At 30.0% G+C, this 21,491-nt stretch overlaps 1 protein-coding gene across 1 annotated transcript in view; it reads left to right on the top strand.

The window, feature by feature from the left end:
- The window catches only part of LOC142333797 (uncharacterized), a 34,532-nt gene extending 14,058 nt beyond the window's left edge, over positions 1-20,474 (top strand). Inside the window, exons 4-7 of the mRNA XM_075381318.1 lie at positions 1,034-1,162; positions 6,040-6,168; positions 9,476-9,527; positions 20,428-20,474. Of these exons, the coding sequence (XP_075237433.1) occupies positions 1,034-1,162; positions 6,040-6,168; positions 9,476-9,527; positions 20,428-20,474 (357 nt within the window). The remainder of the gene's footprint in view (positions 1-1,033; positions 1,163-6,039; positions 6,169-9,475; positions 9,528-20,427) is intronic.
- Positions 20,475-21,491: the final 1,017 nt, after the last annotated feature.

The raw sequence follows: 21,491 nt of genomic DNA, 5'->3' as shown, positions 1-21,491 counted from the left end.
ATTAAATACCTACTATACTAGTACAAAAAATTAAAGGGACGCCTATAGTTTATGATAAAAAATGATTGTATTTACACTACTTTAACTTTGCAACCGAGAAGCTTAGAGAGAGGAATAAAACAAAGATTAAAGCTTGAATAATACATTTTCTTTTTTTTATATCTATATATTTTTTTGAACCAAACTAATCCGCTTTAAAGAGAAAATGACACTTTTGTCTTTAATGCTGCATATCTCCCGATCTAAGCAATGTATTGATACAAATAAATGTGGAAATTAATGGGTTTTTAAATACTGTTTTTAAGAGCGCAACTTAAAAACAGCAATTGCAATTATTATTAACAGATGGTAAGTTTAAACATTTTGGGGGTGCTAGAAAATTTTTGATTCTCAATTTGGGCGGCAGTGAAAAAGATTTAGAATTAATGGTGTAGACCTGTATTTAGAAAATTAAATATCCTGTTCTATCCTTATGCTTATATTTATGAATGTGTAATCTTTACACATTTATTCTTAAAAAGTTTGTCATTTATTCTTAAAAAGTACTGTTTTGCAACGTTACTGTTTTCACATAACTTGACACAATACTTCAGCTTAAGAGAAAGGGCCTTATTGTGTTTCTCTTTAATGGAAACAACATTCCTCTGTTAATGAATTTTTAAATAATACTAATTACAAAAAAGGCACAATTTATCTGCATTCCGATCAACATGCATTTAAATATATGCTCAAGATAATTTTCAGTAGTACCCTCTAAATTGTGAACTATCTTTTTGTGATTTTTTATGTTTAAATATCTACCTTAACATAATTTCATGTGTTTTATATAAACAATTAATATAGACTTTAATCACATCTTTTTTTTATCTTATAATTTGTTTTTCCATTAATAATTTATTTTATGATGACTGGATATAATTATATAATGATGGTATGATTAAGTTCCAGTCAGAATAAAAAAAGGTTATTTATTGAATAATTAAATTAGTTTTCATATATTTGTAAGGGTTTTCCTTTTATCTTATTTTTTAAGGAATCTGAGATCTCACTAAATGATAAAGTTTCACCACAGCTTAATCTTAACATGAAAACCAATGAACTTGAAATAAATGATTTACCTATGGTGAAGACAGAAGAAGAGATGAAATTTTATTCGGGTCATGTAAGTACTTATAATTATTGGATACTGTAACAAATATGATATCTTGATAGAGTACTCATTTTCATAAGCTGTGGGTAATCAGCTGTTAATTGTATTCACTTGTCATATTTGAATATTTATCGGGTTAGTAATTAAAACCTGACCCGATAACAGATTAATCACCTTGTTTGTCACCACTTCATTGTAATGATTGGTCTAGCCTCCAACAAGGATCTCTTATATCTCACCACCCTAGCCTCTCATGCAGTCCCCACAGGAAGCCCATTAATGTTAACAAGAAATTTTTTTAATTTATTTGATATTACTTGTATTATTATTGTAATCTTTTTCAAACTATTGATATGAATGATTCAACCCAGCTCACACAGTGATAGAGACTCGCAGTTCATTAATTCAATTCATTAAAGTTTGTGCTTCAACCGGCAAATCTTCACTACTACATACATGTACTCTAATATATAATTTTTTTTTCGAGATGAGAGAAATATTTTAAAATGTTCTCAGTTATGCTGAGAAATGTGTACAAATTTGGTTGCAATTAATCAAGTAGTTTTTTTTGTTTATCACGAACAAACAAAAATCCTCTTCCTCTTATCAGCAAGTACTGCATTGTCAACATGAAGCTTAATTCTTAAGAATATATATTAAATTAATTTTAAGTTCATCCAAAAAATTGTTAATTTGAAAGTTGATATCATGCTCACTAGAGTCGTAAAGTGGACAGTGAAGGCCTGTTACTATATCATCTGTGTAAGCAGGTTTTTTTTTTCATGTGGTTGGATTTTGGAATTGAAATCTTATCTCGGGTTTGTGGTACGAGTAGTTTAATAATTTTACAATTGTATTTGTTATTAAGGCCTGATTCTCCATTTTTATCCTAGCAAAGGACTGTGCAATTGGTATTTCATAAGGTTTTAAATTTCTGTAATTGTGGTAAATGGTTAACTTTATTTATGTATTTAATTCAAATAGAAGGGCATGAAACCCAAGAATACAAAATCCTAAGTACATAACAAAGTAGAATATGCGTTGTAATTTTTATTAGCATATTTTAAAATATGTTTCCTCAACATTAACAGTATAATAATAAAATAAATCTTTGACTAAAAATATTACATATACTTAGTTCTTAAATAATTCTTAATAATAAGTAGATCTATATTGTTTTTGAAGCTTATAGAAGTTTTTTATTATTAATAATTGTGATAAGTTCTAGAGAACTGCTTTGGAAATTACATTTTTTTATTAGTATTGTTGTACATAACAGTCAACAGTATTAAAATATGTAGCTGCAATTCCTCAAAAATATTTCTATATCAGTGATTAATATCAAATGCCAGTTTTTTATTTGCTACAAAATTCAATTTCCATGTTCCATACACAAAATTCGAGATTACATAACAAAGTAAAAAAAAAAATTATGATCAAACTGTCATTTAGTAAATGTTGAATGTTATAAAATTAATATTATATCTTGTAAGAATTTATTAGGTACAAGATTAGAAATCAAATATTAGGTAACATTATCTGTAAGATAAATTATATTTATTACGATTAAAAAATTCTCCAGGAGCAATATTTAACAATAGTGTCAGAAAGATTAGAAAACACAAAATCATGAGAATTACCACAAGAATTTTAACAGTGATTTGATTACAAAAGATTATAATTTATAGAAAAATCGGTACTTACGTATTAAGTAGTCAATCGGATTTCAATGGAAAGTGTTAAGAGTCTAAGTTCAACATAGATTCAAAACGGTCTCTTTATTAATTTTAATAAGTATTTTTATTTATTTTATAAATTTAATTTAACCAAATTTAACCCACGCTTGCTAACCTTGACTAACTAACAGGAGTGTTTTGATTATTTAAATAATAAATAATTGCAATAATTACTGAATTTATTAAGTAAATACTCAAAAAATTACGGTGTTAATTAGTCAAGGTTAGCGAGCGTAGGTTAAGTTTGGTTAAATTGTATTTATAAAATAAATAAATATAAATAACCATTTATTAAAATTAATAAAGAGACTGTGCATTTTCCACTGAAATTCGATTGACTACTTTGTTTTTAAATAAATCTAGCTGCGGTGGCGTTAATACAACATAAGTACCAAATCTTTATGTATACATAATTTGAATTTTATGACATGATGGTTAGCAAGGCATAACATAATGTAGAACTAAGATATGAATAAACAAAGATGTACACACCCAATATTATGAATCTTCAAAAACATGACAATAATATAATAAATAAAAGTTCCATAAACTTGTGCTTATTGACATCATATTTAAAAACAAGCTTGCATTGTTTATTTTTTTGAATTCTGATTAATTCTCAATTAGTATTTTCCCCCATTTTTGGTAATTTTCATTGGTTACCAAAAACATAGGGCTTGTTAAAAAAATATTTATTCTAAAATCAGGCTCATTTTTTTAACATAATTGTTATTAGTTGAAATTGACCAATCTGGATATATTTTATTGTAAGGTTTTTATCTTAATTGTATGATTAAATCTCTAACATTCATTATATCATTAAGTTGCTTCCACATAATTTTGCTGTTTTATTTTTAATTTTTTAAATTCTGTGTAATATTTGTTGACTGCCAGTAGTTATTTATTGCTGTGCTCTCTTAAGCCTCAGGCATACGCATAAAACTGACATCAGGCCCATGAGACTTATCTTTTTTAACAAGTCATTTTAATGTAATATTTATTAAAAACGTAATAGATATGCACATTTATTCAAAAACTAATTTGGGTTATGTGCGACTCGCACAGCTTCCTGATGTTCTTCAGTTTTTTTTTAAGTGAGATCCATTTGAGGCTTAGAGAGATCACATTCATTTTAATATTATTTACAAAATATTCTTGTATAAAAAAAACGTTTTTTAACTCTCGAGGAGACTACCTATTTACATATCTTAACTACTGTTATTATTAGTTACATCATACTTTGTTACAAAAAAACTATTCACAGTAAACAATAACATTACATCAGTTCTGTTTATTATTTAATTATCAATTTTGTTATAAGTAATACAATACAGAACATTTTTATACAAAATGATGATCAACAAAGTTTCTATAAAAGGTTTTATGAGATAACAAAATCAGACAACAGCTGAAGCAATCAAGATAAAAGAAAGGTATCACACACATAACATTTTGTCATCAGCCTTTTGATAGTTTTTGCTGAGGTTTCTCTGTCTTCTGTCTGCCTTTTTATTTTTTAGTAACCACTTCAGCTCTTGCTGTTTTGATGACTTCTTACCTTCAGTGTTGATCAGCCTATTTACTATTGTAGACTCTTTTGTAGATCCATCTTGACTGACTTCAGGTTGTGCATCATTGTCAAATGTCTGTAAAAAATGTAAAGTCAATTAATTCCTCCCTAAATATTTGGGTTTTTGTTCGTTGATAACAAGGTTGTACGAAAACCAAACACCGACATTTGAATTTCAAACATTATTTCAAAAATGATTTTTTGATGCCGCTTAATTGAATGTCAAAGACTGGTGGAATATGAGCACATTTGGTCAGACAAATCTATAAATGCTTTTGCACTGTTTTGTCTGTTCCACCTTGGATGGTAACAGACAAAATAATGTCATTCTCAGAGTATGAGAGGTCCATCTCCTACAGATGGCCTACATTTTTTGGGAATGACTGATGAATTTCAACATTTTGCTCAATAAGGGGTTTCTATGAATTGGAGTGTACTTGCCACCACTTTTCTTATGTAAAACATGAGCATTGAATATAGTATTATTTAAAAGTTGGTTGAACTGCTTTTACATCACCCTTTTTTCTTTTTCTTTCGAGTGGGTATATGCTCAACATTTGTACCACCCTATCAACTGTGTCCATTAAAAATATAATCACTGACAATGTTTGTAACCATTGTCTTCTTTCCCTTCTGTACTACTTTTATGCATTCTAATTTTGGTCAAACCCAAGAAATCTCATTTTTCTTGCCACTTCAACATTTTAACTTCCTTATCATACACTGAATAATTTCAGTTTTATATAATTTTAAAGTAGATTTAAATTGTTTTTGAAGCTTATGGAACTTGTTCTTATTAATTATGGTGATAAAATATTCACTACCGCTTTGAAAATTACATTTTTTGGATAAGTCTTTTGGTACAATGGCAGTCAACAATATTATTAATACATAGTTGCAATTCCTTCACAAAAATTTCCGTATTGTGATACGGAATATCAAATTCTGGTCAGGCTTGATGATGTTTTTCATACGCTCTAAACGTCCATTTTCATGTTCCACACATAAGCTTCATGCTTAGGTGGCTATATAAAAAATAATTATTATTTACAATCAAACTCTCATTTAGTAAATCCTGAATGTTACAAAATTAATATTGTTATAATTTAGTAAGTGTTTACAATATATTAGAATTCAAAATCTTAGGTTACTTTATCTCTGATGATGTTGGTGATAAAATCTAATTTATCACAATAAAAAAATTTCACCATATGCAATGTTAACACTAATATCAGTATGATGGAAAAATTAAATCATGCGAATTAGCACAACAGTTAAACAAATTATTTGATTGTAAAAAAATTACAATTTGTAGAAAACTATACCACCTTACAATTTGTAAGGTAAGTAGCAGCATTTGTAACATTTAAATTTGTATGATAACATATAGCAAATGTCATTTTCTAAATTTTCCCATACAAAACCTGGAACATTTATCACTTAATAATAATAATTTTTTTGTGCCCGGACTGTTTGTGTGTGGTAAGTGAATTAGATACAGAATTTAATTTTATTTTATGAATTGTATAATAAATCATTAACATATTTACTTTATAGCATTCATGTTTTTCTTTTTATTACAGCAAGTAGATTTACTAAACCTGAAAGAGGAACTGCTTGATATTAGTAATGGTGATATCGAAAAAGATCCTTTAGCAATTGAAGAGACTGACATGGTTAAATTAGAAAATTTAAAAGTTGAAAGTAAAGTGGTAAGGGTGTTAGATTTTGCATACAGTGGAACAGCAATTATCCAGATGGACCTTTGCATTGCCAAATCTGGATAATTAAAAAATGTTTATCATACATACTGGACATATTCTAATGTTTAATGGTTAAAACAAAAAATAAATGAAAAAAATATGTTTCAGTAAAATGAAAAGAAATTTGGAACATGGAACAACATAAGAAAAAAGAGATTCAGTAATATGCTTCAAAAAATATAATTTGCTTTTATAATTAGTTTTATAATGGCCAAATACGTACATATGTTTTTGCTAAATGAATTGAAAAAAATTTAATTAAAAACCTCAGTAAAATTAAGATGATAAAAAATTTTTTTATTGAAGCAAAGATTTATTTGAATAGTTTTAAATAATTTATTATTTATTTTTAAGTTGCCTAGTCTGAATTTAAGCAGTCCAGTTAGTTGGACATCTGGAATATTGGCGTCCCACTGTTACCTTTTAGTCATAAACTGCTATGGTTGTTAGCCCAAGTTTTCAGTATTATTACCATTGTTATTATTTTACTTTTTCATTATTATTACCTAATACGTATATTTTGGATTACATACAGTTTGTTTCTTAGTATATATATTTATAACTTGGTGTAAAAACAAATTAATCATCAACATACTGACTGCTGTGCCAAATAGCCTCAAATAATACAAAAAAATAATCACCAAACACTGAACCAGAAACTTAAAAAATTAATACCAAAAGTCGACTTTTGCGGGTTCCCATATTATTAGTCTAGAATTTCATGTAACAAAAACAAAAAATGAATAAATAAAAACTAAAATTTAGAAAACTTGACCCTAATAATCGACAACTGTAATGATTATCATTCCATTTGGCATGGAGTTATGTTGCTCAAGGGTTTTGTCATTATTTGTATTTATGTTTTCTAAATTTTAGTTTTTATTATTTTTTTTGTTTGATGTAATTTTTATTTTTTTTACTGACTGATGATGCGAGATCTCGCAAAAGTTAACTTTTTGTATTAATTTTTTAGGTTTCTGTTACTGTGTTTGGTGGTTGTTATGTTATTTGACCATAGTTCAATAACTATTTTCAAAGTTGAAGGTTGTCGGGTTCAAATCCTAGTAAAGTTTAGTTGCTTTTGTACGGATTTAAAAAGTAAAGAGTGAATAGCGGTCACATGTCAACATATCATCATCTAATTTGGTCACTGTCAACTAAGATGATATGATGATGACTGATGGATGTAAATCTACATCTTCTATGTGTATTTTTCTAATTAAATAAAATATAAGCGGAAGACAGTTTATTGTTTATTTCTGCTAAACTAATAAATCTTATTCCTGCTAACTTATGTATAGCAGACTGAACAAAAAAAGAGATGAGTGGATAATGTCAAATAACGTGTATGAATTACTATTTCAAACATGTTTTTGTCATCATCTGTAAGTGATACAGAATTAGTTATTTTTCTAAGCCAATCTTAATAACTTGTTAGCTTTTTTTTTATATAGAAGTTCTGTACCAGAGCTCATCAAAACTAAGGAAGGTAAACTTATTAAGGGTAAATTTATAATTATAATTTTAGTCATAATATTATTTACAATTTTTTTATATTATTTAAGTTGTTACAAAATAGTTTTAACATGTAAGTATTGCATTTCTTTTGCAGGTATTATGTTTTATAATTATAAATTTTAATACGGTTTTTTAATTTCATATTTTGTACAAGGGAAATATAGGTTCATTCATTCATTCATATAAGATAGAAATAAACGCTTTACCTTAAAAACTGCTAATAAATTATATTTTATAAAAATTATTCATACATTTTTATGAATTTAGGCAATCAGATCAAGATCGCACAATAACAACATATTCACATTTGCCAATTTACTGAGCCGTTAATATATTTCAGTTTAAAACTAGTTTAAATAAAAGTTTTTGACATATGAAAATTCTTTAAGAAATATTTTTGTATTCCTTCTTAGTGTGGACATTTTTAAAACAAGGGCAGCACAAACTCCAACATGACATTCATAGCAGTAACATTGCAATTTCTTTCTTAGGTGTTTTTTCTGAAACTGGAAATGTCATTACACAGAGAATGAGAGGTTCATCTTCTATAGAAGGCCTACCTTTTTTGGGAATGACTTTGATGAACTTCAACAACGATTTGCTCTCTGAATTGAAGAGGATTGTACTTGCCACCACTTTTCTTATGTAAAATATGAGCATTGCATATAGTGATATTTAAAAGTTGGCAAAACTGCTTTAATATAATTCCTTTTTCTTTTGGGTAGTATGTGCTCGTGCTCAGCATTTGATCCACTCTATCAACTCTGTCCATAAAAATATAATCATTGACAATGTTTGGAACCATTGTCTTCTTTCCATTCTGTACTACATCTATGCATTCTAATTTTTGTTTAGTTGACAGAAATTAAAAGACATCTTGTTTATCTTGCCACTTCAACAAAACATTTTACCCTCCTTATCGCACTGAATGAATTTCATTTTATTTAATTTAAAAGTGATATAAATTGTTTTTGAAGCTTATGGAACTTTTTCTTATTGATAATTGTGATAGAAGTTTCACTGGAAAACCGCTTTTAAAATTACATTTTTTGCATAAGTACTTTTGGTACATGGCAGTCAACAATGTTATTAATATGTAATTGCAATTCCTCAGCAAAAATTTCTGTATCGTGATCAATATGAAATCCCGGTCAGGTGCAACATTTTTCATATACTATAAACTTCCATTTTCATATTTCACACAAGCTTCATATAAAAAATATATGAGGCGATATATAAAATGAATATTATTTACAATCAAACGCTTTTACAATCAAATATTATTTACAAACGCTTGGCAGATGTTTAGGAGCATCTGCAGCATTATTAAACCATGAATATATGGTCCTTTACCAATTTTTTGTTATAAATCGCAAAAACTCAACTTTTCTTTTGTACAACTTGTAATAAAACCCCAAGAAAAAAAGTCCAAAAGAGGTCATATCTGGGAGATCTAGGTTGCTGTGCAATTGGACTCATCTGATCCAATCCGGGAAGCGTTGTTCAGGAACACATCTCGATAAATTTATGGTGGAGCACCATCTTGTTGGAAACTGTATCCTGTAGGAATTTGAGGAACAGCAAAGTTTTCAAGCAGTCGAGGTACATTTATCTTGTAACAGTGGGCTCCATGAAAAAACAGACTGATGGTGCCAATTTTATTCCGTCATAATTGGACATTGATTCTTGATTTTTCTCTTTCATTTGCGATTGTAATTAGTTATTTTTGATTTTACAGGTTACTATCGATAAAGGAAACATCAAGAAAAGTATCAAAATATCCAATGAATGTAAGTGTGCATATGGTGATGTAACAATAGAAGAAAATTTAGTGGAGAATATAAGTAGTGAAAACATGTTATTTTTCCAGAATGGAAAGAAATTTGTTTGTGAATATTGCGATGAAAGATTCAGATGTAAATGTTATTTAAAGAGACACATTAACTTTCATTGTAAAAAAAAAAATAATAGTAATTTTTGTCAAAAGTCTCTTATTTATGATAACGATTTAAAAACCCACCTTACGCATAATGAAGAGAAAAATTATATTTGTAACTTTTGTCAAAAGTCATTTAATAATAAAAACGCTTTAAAGAGACATATTAATATTCATACAAAAGAGAAAAATTATGTTTGCAAGTTTTGTCAGAAGACTTTTAATCAAAGTTCTAATTTAAAATCACATTTAAATATTCATACAAAAGAGAAAAATTATGTTTGCAACTTTTGTCAGAAGACTTTTAATCAAAGTTATAATTTAAAATTACATTTAAATATTCATACAAAAGAGAAAAAATATGTTTGTAAATTTTGTCAGAAGACTTTTAATCAAAATTCTAATTTAAAATTACATTTAAATATTCATACAAAAGAGAAAAATTATGTTTGCAACTTCTGCCAAAAGGTTTTCAGTCATTCTTCTACTTTTAAGACACATCTTAATATTCATACAAAAGAGAAAAATTATGTTTGTAACTTCTGCCAAAAGGTTTTTTTTCAATCTTCTCATTTAAAGACACATCTTAATATTCATACAAAAGAGAAAAATTATGTTTGTAACTTCTGCCAAAAGGTTTTTTTTCAATCTTCTCATTTAAAGACACATCTTAATATTCATACAAAAGAGAAAAATTATGTTTGCAACTTTTGTCAGAAGACTTTTAGTCAAAGTTCTAGTTTAAAATTACATTTAAATATTCATACAAAAGAGAAAAATTATGTTTGCAACTTTTGTCAGAAGTCTTTTCATCATAGTTCTCGTTTAAAATTACATTTAAATATTCATACAAAAGTGAAAAATTATGTTTGCAACTTCTGCAAAAAGGTTTTTTATCAACTTTCTAATTTAAAGAGCCATCTTAATATTCATACAAAAGAGAAAAATTATGATTGTAACTTCTGCCAAAAGGTTTTCACTCATTCTTCTAGTTTAAAGAAACATCTTAATATTCATACAAAAGAAAAAAATTATGTTTGTAACTTTTGTCAAAAATCATTTAATCATATAGACACTTTAAAGACACATCTTAATATTCATACAAAAGAAAGAAATTATGTTTGTAACTTTTGTCAAAAGTCATTTAATCATATAAACACTTTAAAGAGACATATTAATATTCATACAAGAGAAAGAAATTATGTTTGTAAATTCTGCCAAAAGGCTTTTAATTTTCTTTCTAATTTAAAGTCACATCTTAATATTCATACAAAAGAGAAAAATTATGTTTGTAAGTTCTGCCAAAAGGTTTTCAGTCATTCTTCTACTTTAAAGTCACATCTTAATATTCATACAAAAGAGAAAAATTATGTTTGTAAGTTCTGCCAAAAGGTTTTCAGTCATTCTTCTACTTTAAAGACACATCTTAATATTCATACAAAAGAGAAAAATTATGTTTGTAACTTCTGCCAAACTGTTTTCAGTCGTTCTTCTACTTTAAAGACACATCTTAATATTCATACAAAAGAAAAAAAATATGTTAATTAAAATATGTAAATTCTGCCAAAAGGCTTTTAATCATCTTTCTAATTTAAAGAAGCATATTAATTTACACACCAAAGAAGAAATTTGTTTGTAACATTTGTCAAAAATCTTTAATGAGAGTTATACTTAAAAAATTACTTCTTTTTGTTGTAATGATGTTGATTCTAAGGCAGAGATTATGTGCGTTCTCAATATTGTACAAAATAAGTTGTACAAAATAAGTGCAACTTTTAAAATTACTTTTCCTGATAGTTGTATAGTGTCAAAATTCCAGCTTGGAGCTATTAAATGCTCTTGTCATCAATCATGTTCCTGTACTGTACTTTGATGGCATTCTGCAAATACACTGGACTAATAATGACAAAATATTTTTCAAGTAAATATTAGTAACGTTTGTTTTCTGTACAAAATAAGTTGTGATCATACATATATTTTTTGTTAAATTGAAATCTGTTTAGTTTAGAATTTTATGCAAACCAAGTTATTAAATATTGTTTTCTTTTTACTTGGCAAAATAATGTAGGCTAGTTTTTGTGTAAAAGTTTAGCAATCTTATGTAGTGGTCAATTATTTCTAAAAATTGGTTTAGTTAGTTTTTATATCTTATCTATGTTACTTTTAGTTACCGTGATCATTTTTGTGCAAGAAACTTGTTAAATTTTTTTTGTACTTCAATGTAATCTACTGAAACAATTTATCACAAAAAATGGTTAATTTTAAATGTATATTGTAAAAAAATCAATAAAAAATAAACTTTAAGAATGAATGTAATAATAAATAATGAAAGGTGCGAGTTGGGCAGCTACAGGGATGGTAGAGGCTGCAAAAAAATAAATGTTTATATTTTTTCAGAGTTAACTGTGATAGCATACCATTATGAGAGTCAGGAAATTTTTATCAAATTGGTCAGTAAAAGTCAGGGAAAACAAACCTTAAAATTCAGTGGGAATCTTGTTTATAAAAATTTTTACAATTCCTTCTTCTTAGAGATTCTTTTTAATTGCTTTTTTCTAATTTACTTTGGTATTTTTAAAGCACAAAATAATATTTAAAAATTTGTTGCCATCAGTGTAGGTATATTATTTACAATATTAGGTACTTTTCTTTTAACATAAGGGGGGCCCACTTGCTTTTTTATTTGTGGATTTTTGCTTCTTTCTGTTACAAAGTAAATACGTTGGTTTAATTGAGTTTAATTAGGTTGGATGAGGAAATGTAACTGACGATTCAGAATACCGAACTTTGTATCGTATTACCATTGCCTAGCTCGTTAACCTTGTCTGATTACATAAGCCTGCGATGGATGTGTTTTTTAGTTTTTGATAATCGATTATGTATTTTTTAGCGCCGAATAGAAAATAACCTTCATTTTTGTTTCATCATGTCAGTATTGCAAATTTCAATATTATCAAAAAGATTCAAAATTACAAAAATGTGATACAATAAAATAGACAAGTTTTTTTTTTAATAATAAATTAATATAATATATGTAATATTATATGCTTGTTTGGGCTTATATTATGCATTCTTAGAGCTAAACAGTTGAGTGGTCTGAAGAGGAGGGCAGGTTGGGACATTGACCCCTTAATTTCTAATGAAATTTGCCATAAAATAAGCCTAATTTCTGTTATAGTGCTTAATTTTTATTAGGTATGTAGTGCCTTGGGAAACCACTCTCCCTCTTCACCCACGTTTTATGGTGAAATATGTAACTTTTATTCCAAAAGTCGAAGTTTCTTTGGACAGCTTATACTCTGCTTTGCGCTTTTCCTTCTATGTTCTGTATAGGGTTCATCTTGGTGTAACAGCCGGCAGTAGTCTGCCATCTTTATAGTAATCCATTTTCCTTGATACGTCCTTTCCATTTCTTTCATGTCCTGATGAAATTTCTCACCCGTCTCTTCACTAACGGCACCCAGATTTTCAGGAAAATAGTTCACATGAATTTAGGAAGTGAACCTTCAAGCACACAGAACAGTCTAAATTTTTGTACTTCTGCAGCATGTTCTCAGCGATCGATTTGAAGTTCAGATTCTTCTTATTGCCCAGAAACTTGGTTAGTACTTCTTTAAATTCTCCCCCAAGCTTCTTTTTCTGCAACTTCCATTTGTTTCTCAAAATTACCTTATTTGAGAAGTTTTCTAATATCAGGACCAGTGAAGACACGCTCTTTATTTAGCATTTTATAAGACGGGAAATTTTTTGTCATAGATCTATTTACAACATTTATCCTCTTTTGGTAAGGCTTTGACGAAGCCTAACTTTATACGCAGAGTTGGAAGAACTTTATTCTGAACCGGTCTATGTACATTGGTGCAGAAGACTAATTCTCCTTCTGTAAAATGTGTAAGAAAATCCTTTTCTCTGTATCTGAACCAGGAAAGTAAGGTGCCAGCTGCTAGTAGGTTCTTCACTTTAATCTTCAAACCAAGCAATTCTGAATATTCTTTGATCAGATGTAATTCTCGCAGCAAATCATTTAGTTCAGACTGTGAATAAAACTCTGGTGCATAGCTATCTCCAGGTTCATACTCCTTGACATTATTATCTTCATTTAAATCCCTTGTGGAACCATCTGTTTCAGTTAAATTTTCTGATGGAATTGGCACTGGTATGTTTGTACCTTGAGGAACCAGACATAAAGTATATGGCATATTTGGATAAACGATTCTTTTTTTATTCTTCAAATTGAAACCGTGAACACCAGTTCGAACAAAAGTAACAATCATCGGTGTAATTTTGTGACACCATTAGAACTCCAAGTCTGTACGCTTCTTGTTCCCTTTGACCACCGTCTAAGTCCTTCAACACATGTGCAGCAAACTTATTGGGATGCCCAAATTTTGTCTTTATCTCCTATTTTCACCTGAAATATGAGAGGGTACACTTGTCAAACGAAACTTGTTATATTTTTTTGTTTGCCTTTTCATCATTAAAAGAATCTGCAGCCTCTTGAAGCCATTTAGAAAACGGAAAGTTTGCTATATGGCCTGGAAACATATTTTCCACTGACAAAAACATGTTTGATCACAGAGAACAGAAAAAAAATTATTTATACACGCAAATGGTTGAAACAGCACTGATAGTAGTTGCACAGTGGCGGATAGCTGCCAATAAAGTGTTACATCTTGTTAAGTCTTATCACAACCTGTTGACCAAGCTCTTCCACTGGCTTATCATCTTCAACCCCCCCCCCCCATCCGTTTCAGACCACTCATCTGTTTAGCTATAAGAATGCATAGTAAAGGCCAAAAAAGTGAATATGTTATTTTATTTTTTAATAAAAAAATAATGTTTTATGTCTATTTTATAGTATCACATTTTCAACTTTTTACAAATTTTGAAATTTGCGATTTATGAAAAATTCTGACATGATAGAAAAAATGAAGGATTATTTTTGGATTCAGCGTTAAAAAAATTCTTAGGAATTAATTGTAAATAGTTAAAAAAAACATTCCTCCATATCTCAAATTTTGCAGGCCTGTGTTATATATCCAAATTTCAACAATTTATTTATAAAAAAAGCAATAATTAAACTAAACACAATAATAAAATTAAAAAAAATCACAAAGTAGTGAAAATCAAATGGCCCCTATTAATACAGAAATATTTAATACTTTGCAGTACAATGTTAAGTTTTTAACAGGTTTTCTTTTACGATTGATGTTTCTGTATTGTTTTTTTTATTACATTGTTGTCTGACAGGACCGTGCATGTTTGTTAGTAAGATTTCTTCTTGTGTTTTTTTTTAGATTTTTATTATCTGTACAATCTAATGTATTACTTTTATAATACAATCTAACCAAAATAATAAATGAAAAAAGCAGTTTGATTTTTTGTAAAATGGTTGGTTGTAGATTTCTGTCATATTATGTATATGGATAAGTAGATATGAGTTATAAGCTGATAAGCTTATAACTATAATAGTTATAAGCTATAATACTTGGTTGCTATTTACTTTATAATTAAAAATAATACAATATAAAAATTGTTGTTTTAGGTCTCTCTGATTATATGTTTACGGATAGGTACATTAATGTTATTTTGTGATAGAATAATAGTGAAATTAAAATTGCTGGAAAATGATTAATGTTCAGTAATGACACCAATTTATATAATATCAATGAAATATTAGCAGTTTATAATCTGTACAGTCTAATACTTCAAAACAATAAATAAAAAGTTGGGGATAGATTATTTTCTTTTTAAAAATGGATGTTTAGACATAACTTCCTTTCACCCAAAATTGTTGTCAAAGATCTCTCTCATATTATATATATATAGACAGATAAGAGTTCAGTAATACACAGAAATACATTTGGTCGCTATTTATTTTATATAAAGTACTAGCTGGCCTGTCTAGCCAGAACCTGGACCCTCGGGACTCGGGTCAGCCCAGGCAAATTCAGAGCCAACTCTGGGACTGTTCTTTCAGTTGGTTCTCATGTGATGCAATAACAAACAAACAAACTTTATATATGTGTATATATTTTTTTTTGTCTTCAGTCATTTGACTGGTTTGATGCAGCTCTCCAAGATTCCCTATCTGGTGCTAGTCGTTTCATTTCAGTATACCCTCTACATCCTACATCCCTAACAATTTGTTTTACATATTCCAAACGTGGCCTGCCTACACAATTTTTCCCTTCTACCTGTCCTTCCAATATTAAAGCGACTATTCCAGGATGCCTTAGTATGTGGCCTATAAGTCTGTCTCTTCTTTTAACTATATTTTTCCAAATGCTTCTTTCTTCATCTATTTGGCGCAATACATCTTCATTTGTCACTTTATCCACCCATCTGATTTTTAACATTCTCCTATAGCACCACATTTCAAAAGCTTCTAATCTTTTCTTCTCGGATACTCCGATTGTTCAAGTTTCACTTCCATATAAAGCGACACTCCAAACATACACTTTCAAAAATCTTTTCCTGACATTTAAATTAATTTTTGATGTAAACAAATTATATTACTCACTGAAGGCTCGTTTAGCCTGTGCTATTCGGCATTTTATATCGCTACTGCTTCGTCCATCTTTAGTAATTCTACTTCCTAAATAACAAAATTCTTCTACCTCCATAATCTTTTCACATCAGTGGTCCATCTTTGTTATTTCTACTACATTTCATTACTTTTGTTTTGTTCTTGTTTATTTTCATGCGATAGTTCTTGCGTAGGACTTCATCTATGCCGTTCATTGTTTCTTCTAAATCCTTTTTACTCTCGGCTAGAATTACTATATCATCAGCAAATCGTAGAATCTTTATCTTTTCACCTTGTACTGTTACTCCGAATCTAAATTGTTCTTTAACATCATTAACTGCTAGTTCCATGTAAAGATTAAAAAGTAACGGAGATAGGGAACATCCTTGTCGGACTCCCTTTCTTATTAGGGCTTCTTTCTTATGTTCTTCAATTGTTATTGTTGCTGTTTGGTTCCTGTACATGTTAGCAATTGTTCTTCTATCTCTGTATTTGAACCCTAATTTTTTTAAAATGCTGAACATTTTATTCCAGTCTACGTTATCGAATGCCTTTTCTAGGTCTATAAACGCCAAGTATGTTGGTTTGTTTTTCTTTAATCTTCCTTCTACTATTAATCTGAGGCCTAAAATTGCTTCCCTTGTCCTATACTTTTCCTGAAACCAAATTGGTCTTCTCCTAAAACTTCCTCCACTCTCCTCTCAATTCTTCGGTATAGAATTCTAGTTAAAATTTTTGATGCATGACTAGTTAAACTAATTGTTCTGTATTCTTCACATTTATCTGCCCCTGCTTTCTTTGGTATCATTACTATAACACTTTTTTTGAAGTCTGACGGAAATTTCCCTTTTTCATAAATATTACACACCAGTTTGTATAATCTATCAATCACTTCCTTACCTGCACTGCGCAGTAATTCTACAGGTATTCTGTCTATTCCAGGAGCCTTTCTGCCATTTAAATCTTTTAATGCTCTCTTAAATTCAGATCTCAGTATTATTTCTCCCATTTCATCCTCCTCAACTTCCTCTTCTTCCTCTATAACACCATTTTCTAATTCATTTCCTTCATATAACTCTTCAATATATTCCACCCATCTATCGACTTTACCTTTCGTATTATATATTGGTGTACCATCTATGTTTAACACATTATTAGATTTTAATTTATGTACCCCAAAATTTTCCTTAACTTTCCTGTATGCTCCGTCTATTTTACCAATGTTCATTTTTCTTTCCACTTCTGAACACTTTTCTTTAATCCACTCTTCTTTCGCCAGTTTGCACTTCCTGTTTATAGCATTTCTTAATTGCCGATAGTTCCTTTTACTTTCTTCATCACTAGCATTCTTATATTTTCTACCTTCATCCATCAGCTGCAATATATCATCTGAAACCCAAGGTTTTCTACCAGTTCTCTTTATTCCATCTAAGTTTGCTTCTGCTGATTTAAGAATTTCCTTTTTAACATTCTCCCATTCTTCTTCTACATTTTCTACCTTATCTTTTTTACTCAGACCTCTTGCGATGTCCTCCTCAAAAATCTTCTTTACCTCCTCTTCCTCAAGCTTCTCTAAATTCCACCGATTCATCTGACACCTTTTCTTCAGGTTTTTAAACCCCAATCTACATTTCATTATCACCAAATTATGGTCGCTATCAATCTCTGCTCCAGGGTAAGTTTTGCAGTCAACGAGTTGATTTCTAAATCTTTGCTTAACCATGATATAATCTATCTGATACCTTGCAGTATCGCCTGGCTTTTTCCAAGTGTATATTCTTCTATTATGATTTTTAAATTGGGTGTTGGCAATTACTAAATTATACTTCGTGCAAAACTCTATAAGTCTGTCCCCTCTTTCATTCCTTTTGCCCAGCCCGTATTCACCCACTATATTTCCTTCCTTGCCTTTTCCAATGCTTGCATTCCAATCTCCAACTATTATTAAATTTTCATCTTCTTTTACGTGTTTAATTGCTTCATCAATCTCTTTGTATACACACTCTACCTCATCATCATCATGGGTGCTTGTAGGCATATAAACGTTAACAATCGTTGTCGGTTTAGGTTTTGATTTTATCCTTATTACAATGATTCTATCGCTATGCATCTTGAAATACTCCACTCTCCTCCCTATCTTCTTGTTCATCACAAAACAAGGTCTAAAATCACCTGACCAAAAGTCGCCTTCCTCTTCCCACCGAATCTCACTAATTCCTACTATATCCACATTTAACCTATCCATTTCCCTTTTTAAATTTTCTACCCTACCAACCTTTTTTAAGCTTCTAACATTCCATGCTCCGACTCGTAGAATGTTATTTTTTATTTTTCTGGTGACCCCTTCCTTAGTAGTCCCCACCCGGAGATCCGATCGGGGGACTATTTTACCAAGGAAGGCGCCTCTATTATTGATATGTGAAAATGCAGATAGCCACATTTTCTTGGAAAAAAAAAACATCTTCCATTGCTTTCAGCTGCGCAGTACTCAGAGGACTGAGTGATGGTGATATGGCCGTTTAAGTCATTGTGACTCACGCCCCTAACAACTACTGAAAGAGCTGCTGCCCTCTTTCAGGAACCATTCCTTAGTCTGGCTCTCAACAGATACCTCTCCGATATGGTTGCACCTTCAGTCCAGCTACTCTGTATCCCTGAGCACTCAAGCCCCCTCACCAACGGCAAGGTCTCATGATTCATAGAGGAGGTATAAATGTATATATATATATATATACACATTTCCGAATAATCATGCAGATTTGTTAGATTGACCTGATGCATGTAAAAAGTTAGCCTTCAACATATTAACAAATTCCATGTTTGAATTTTGAAAATCTGATGACTTTCCAGAGGTATTAGAGGACCATCCTATTTCACTTACCAAAACAGCATGCCGTTTGTTGATGATGATGGTGATGATTCGTTTAGCCTCCCACAAGGTGCTTGTATACCTCACCACTTTAGCCTCACAGCCAGTACCCATGGGAAGCTCATTATTGTTAAACGGAAATTTTTTTAATTTATTTAATATTATGAGGGTAAACCAAATATAAACGGGATTTTATTTATTTTTTAAATTTATTTATTGAAAAACAAAAGACAAATATAATTTATTTTTGTGCATAGTTTCCTGCTTTAGAAATACATTTTTCCCAGCAAGAAGGAAGGTTTTTTATCACAGCATCGTAGAATGAAGCTGATTGTGTTAGTAGCCAATTGGGCACAAATCCCTCCAAGCCTGTGTCATCTTCAAGTCGCCCTTGTAGAGCTTCTTTAAGCAGCCCAAACAAATAAAATTTGCAGAGTGTTAAGTCCAGTCTGTAGGGAGGCTGATCAAAATGAGTCCAGTCCATTTTTTGTTGTTTTGAGACTGTTAGAGCTGCAGTATGGAGCTTGGCGTTATTGTGGAGGAGGATGACCTCTCCAATTATTTAGTCTTGTCTTTTCCAGCGATGTGCAGCCCTCATCTCATTCAACAGCTTGCATTAGTATCCAGCATTGATTGTGCGTCACTCATGCAAAAATCAATGAGCAAAATGCCTTGTTGATCGAAAAAAACTGTTGAAAGAACCTTGCTAGCATACAGTCGAGTCTTGGCATTTTGTGGGGCTACCTCCCTTTTCTTCTCCACTCCATACTGGCTTGTTTCGATTGGGGAGTGTAATGGTGGACCCACGTTTCGTCGCAGGTGACGATCTGACTCAAAAACGCCATCACCTTTCTTTCACAAACCTTTGCTGTAAGCCTCTGACAGACCTCCAAGCGTCTTAACTTCTGATGTATGGTCAAAAGGCGAGGAACCCATCTGGCACACACTTTACAGAACTGAAGGTTGTTTGTAATGACCGCTTGACAGCTCCCATACATAACTTATTCCAACCTGTTCTGCAATTTCAGATACTCTCAACCTAATCGTCTTCAAGAATGAGACTTGTAGGATGATTCCCACGTATGAGTATTACATATCAGATGACTTTGGAACATAATAACAAACAATAAATCAAATCCCTCTGCCAAATCTGCCCTTTCTTTTTTTGTTAATTAACTCATTCTTTTCAAAATTACAATCTGTTAACATATAAGGCAACGTTAAAAATATATCCTCAGTCAAGCAATGTAAGAGAGTTCTTTCTGTTAGATAGACATTTTAAGATTTTTCAGTGTTATTTGTCTAAAATAATTTTAAATATATGCTTCAAGGAGCCTTTTTACTCAATGTTGTCAGGGTGGAGAATCTGTAGTCTTTATAAATGTAAACATGCACGGGTGTAGCGAGTACATGTGTGAAACTCAGAACACTTCACATCTCAATTTCTTATCAAATCATGTAAGTTAAAACTCTACACATTTCTCTTTACTGGTATGCATTTTTACTTAAATTCATTATTTTAAGTTTGCTAAATTATACAGAAGTATCAGTCCATCAGATCTCTGTTGTTGATGTGCTTCTCAGAGATGTGATGCTAAAGAAATGCTCATGAACAAAGTATTAGCAGAAAAATTATATTTTAATCTTCTGAAATTATTTTATTACTGATAAATTTTCAGCCAAACATCAAAAAATGGCTGTGTCTGTTTAGTCGCTGCCACTTTCTTTTCATACATTTAAAACATATTTTGGTACAGTGATTGTAAGCTGCAATTGTAATGTAATTTTCAAGAAAATGACAAAATATCATACCTTAAAATTTTTAATTCAGAAAAAAATTAATTATAGCAAATATTTCATTGCAGGTTCATTATAACAAAAATTACAACAATATTAATTTGTAATGATGAATAAGAATTGTGTAATTAATTCCAATTATAAAAAATCACAGTCTTCAAGCCCATTATAATCTGATAAGTATCAATAACTTACTGAATCAAACAATGAGAAGAGATATGTGGTACTTAAAGGGCATTATAGATCTTTTCTGTGTAATTCCCTCATATTAAATTGTCCTCTCCGTTAACTTTTATTGTAGGAGAAACATTCTATGAATATTAAACGTACAGTATATTGTAAGACTTTTTAAAATAATAAGTATATCACAGAGCAGCATGAAAAATACGGTAACACTAGAATTATTAAAAATTATAATTGACTCATTTTCAAATTATAGAGAAATAAGTCTTTTAAAATATAATTATCAGTACATTTCTACTCTCCATTCAAAAGGAGCATCCATTCAAAATTGACTTTCTAAGCCACACATTTGCAATGGCATAAAAAAAGATTAGGGTACATTAATGTGTTGCTGATTGCAGTAAATTCATTGTTCAGAGCAATTACTATTTACCAGTATG

This window comes from Lycorma delicatula, chromosome 13 (genome assembly GCF_047948215.1).
Source record: "Lycorma delicatula isolate Av1 chromosome 13, ASM4794821v1, whole genome shotgun sequence".
NCBI lineage: Eukaryota > Metazoa > Arthropoda > Insecta > Hemiptera > Fulgoridae > Lycorma > Lycorma delicatula.
Note: the sequence above shows the minus strand (reverse complement) of the source record. Positions and strands in the feature narration are given on the sequence as shown.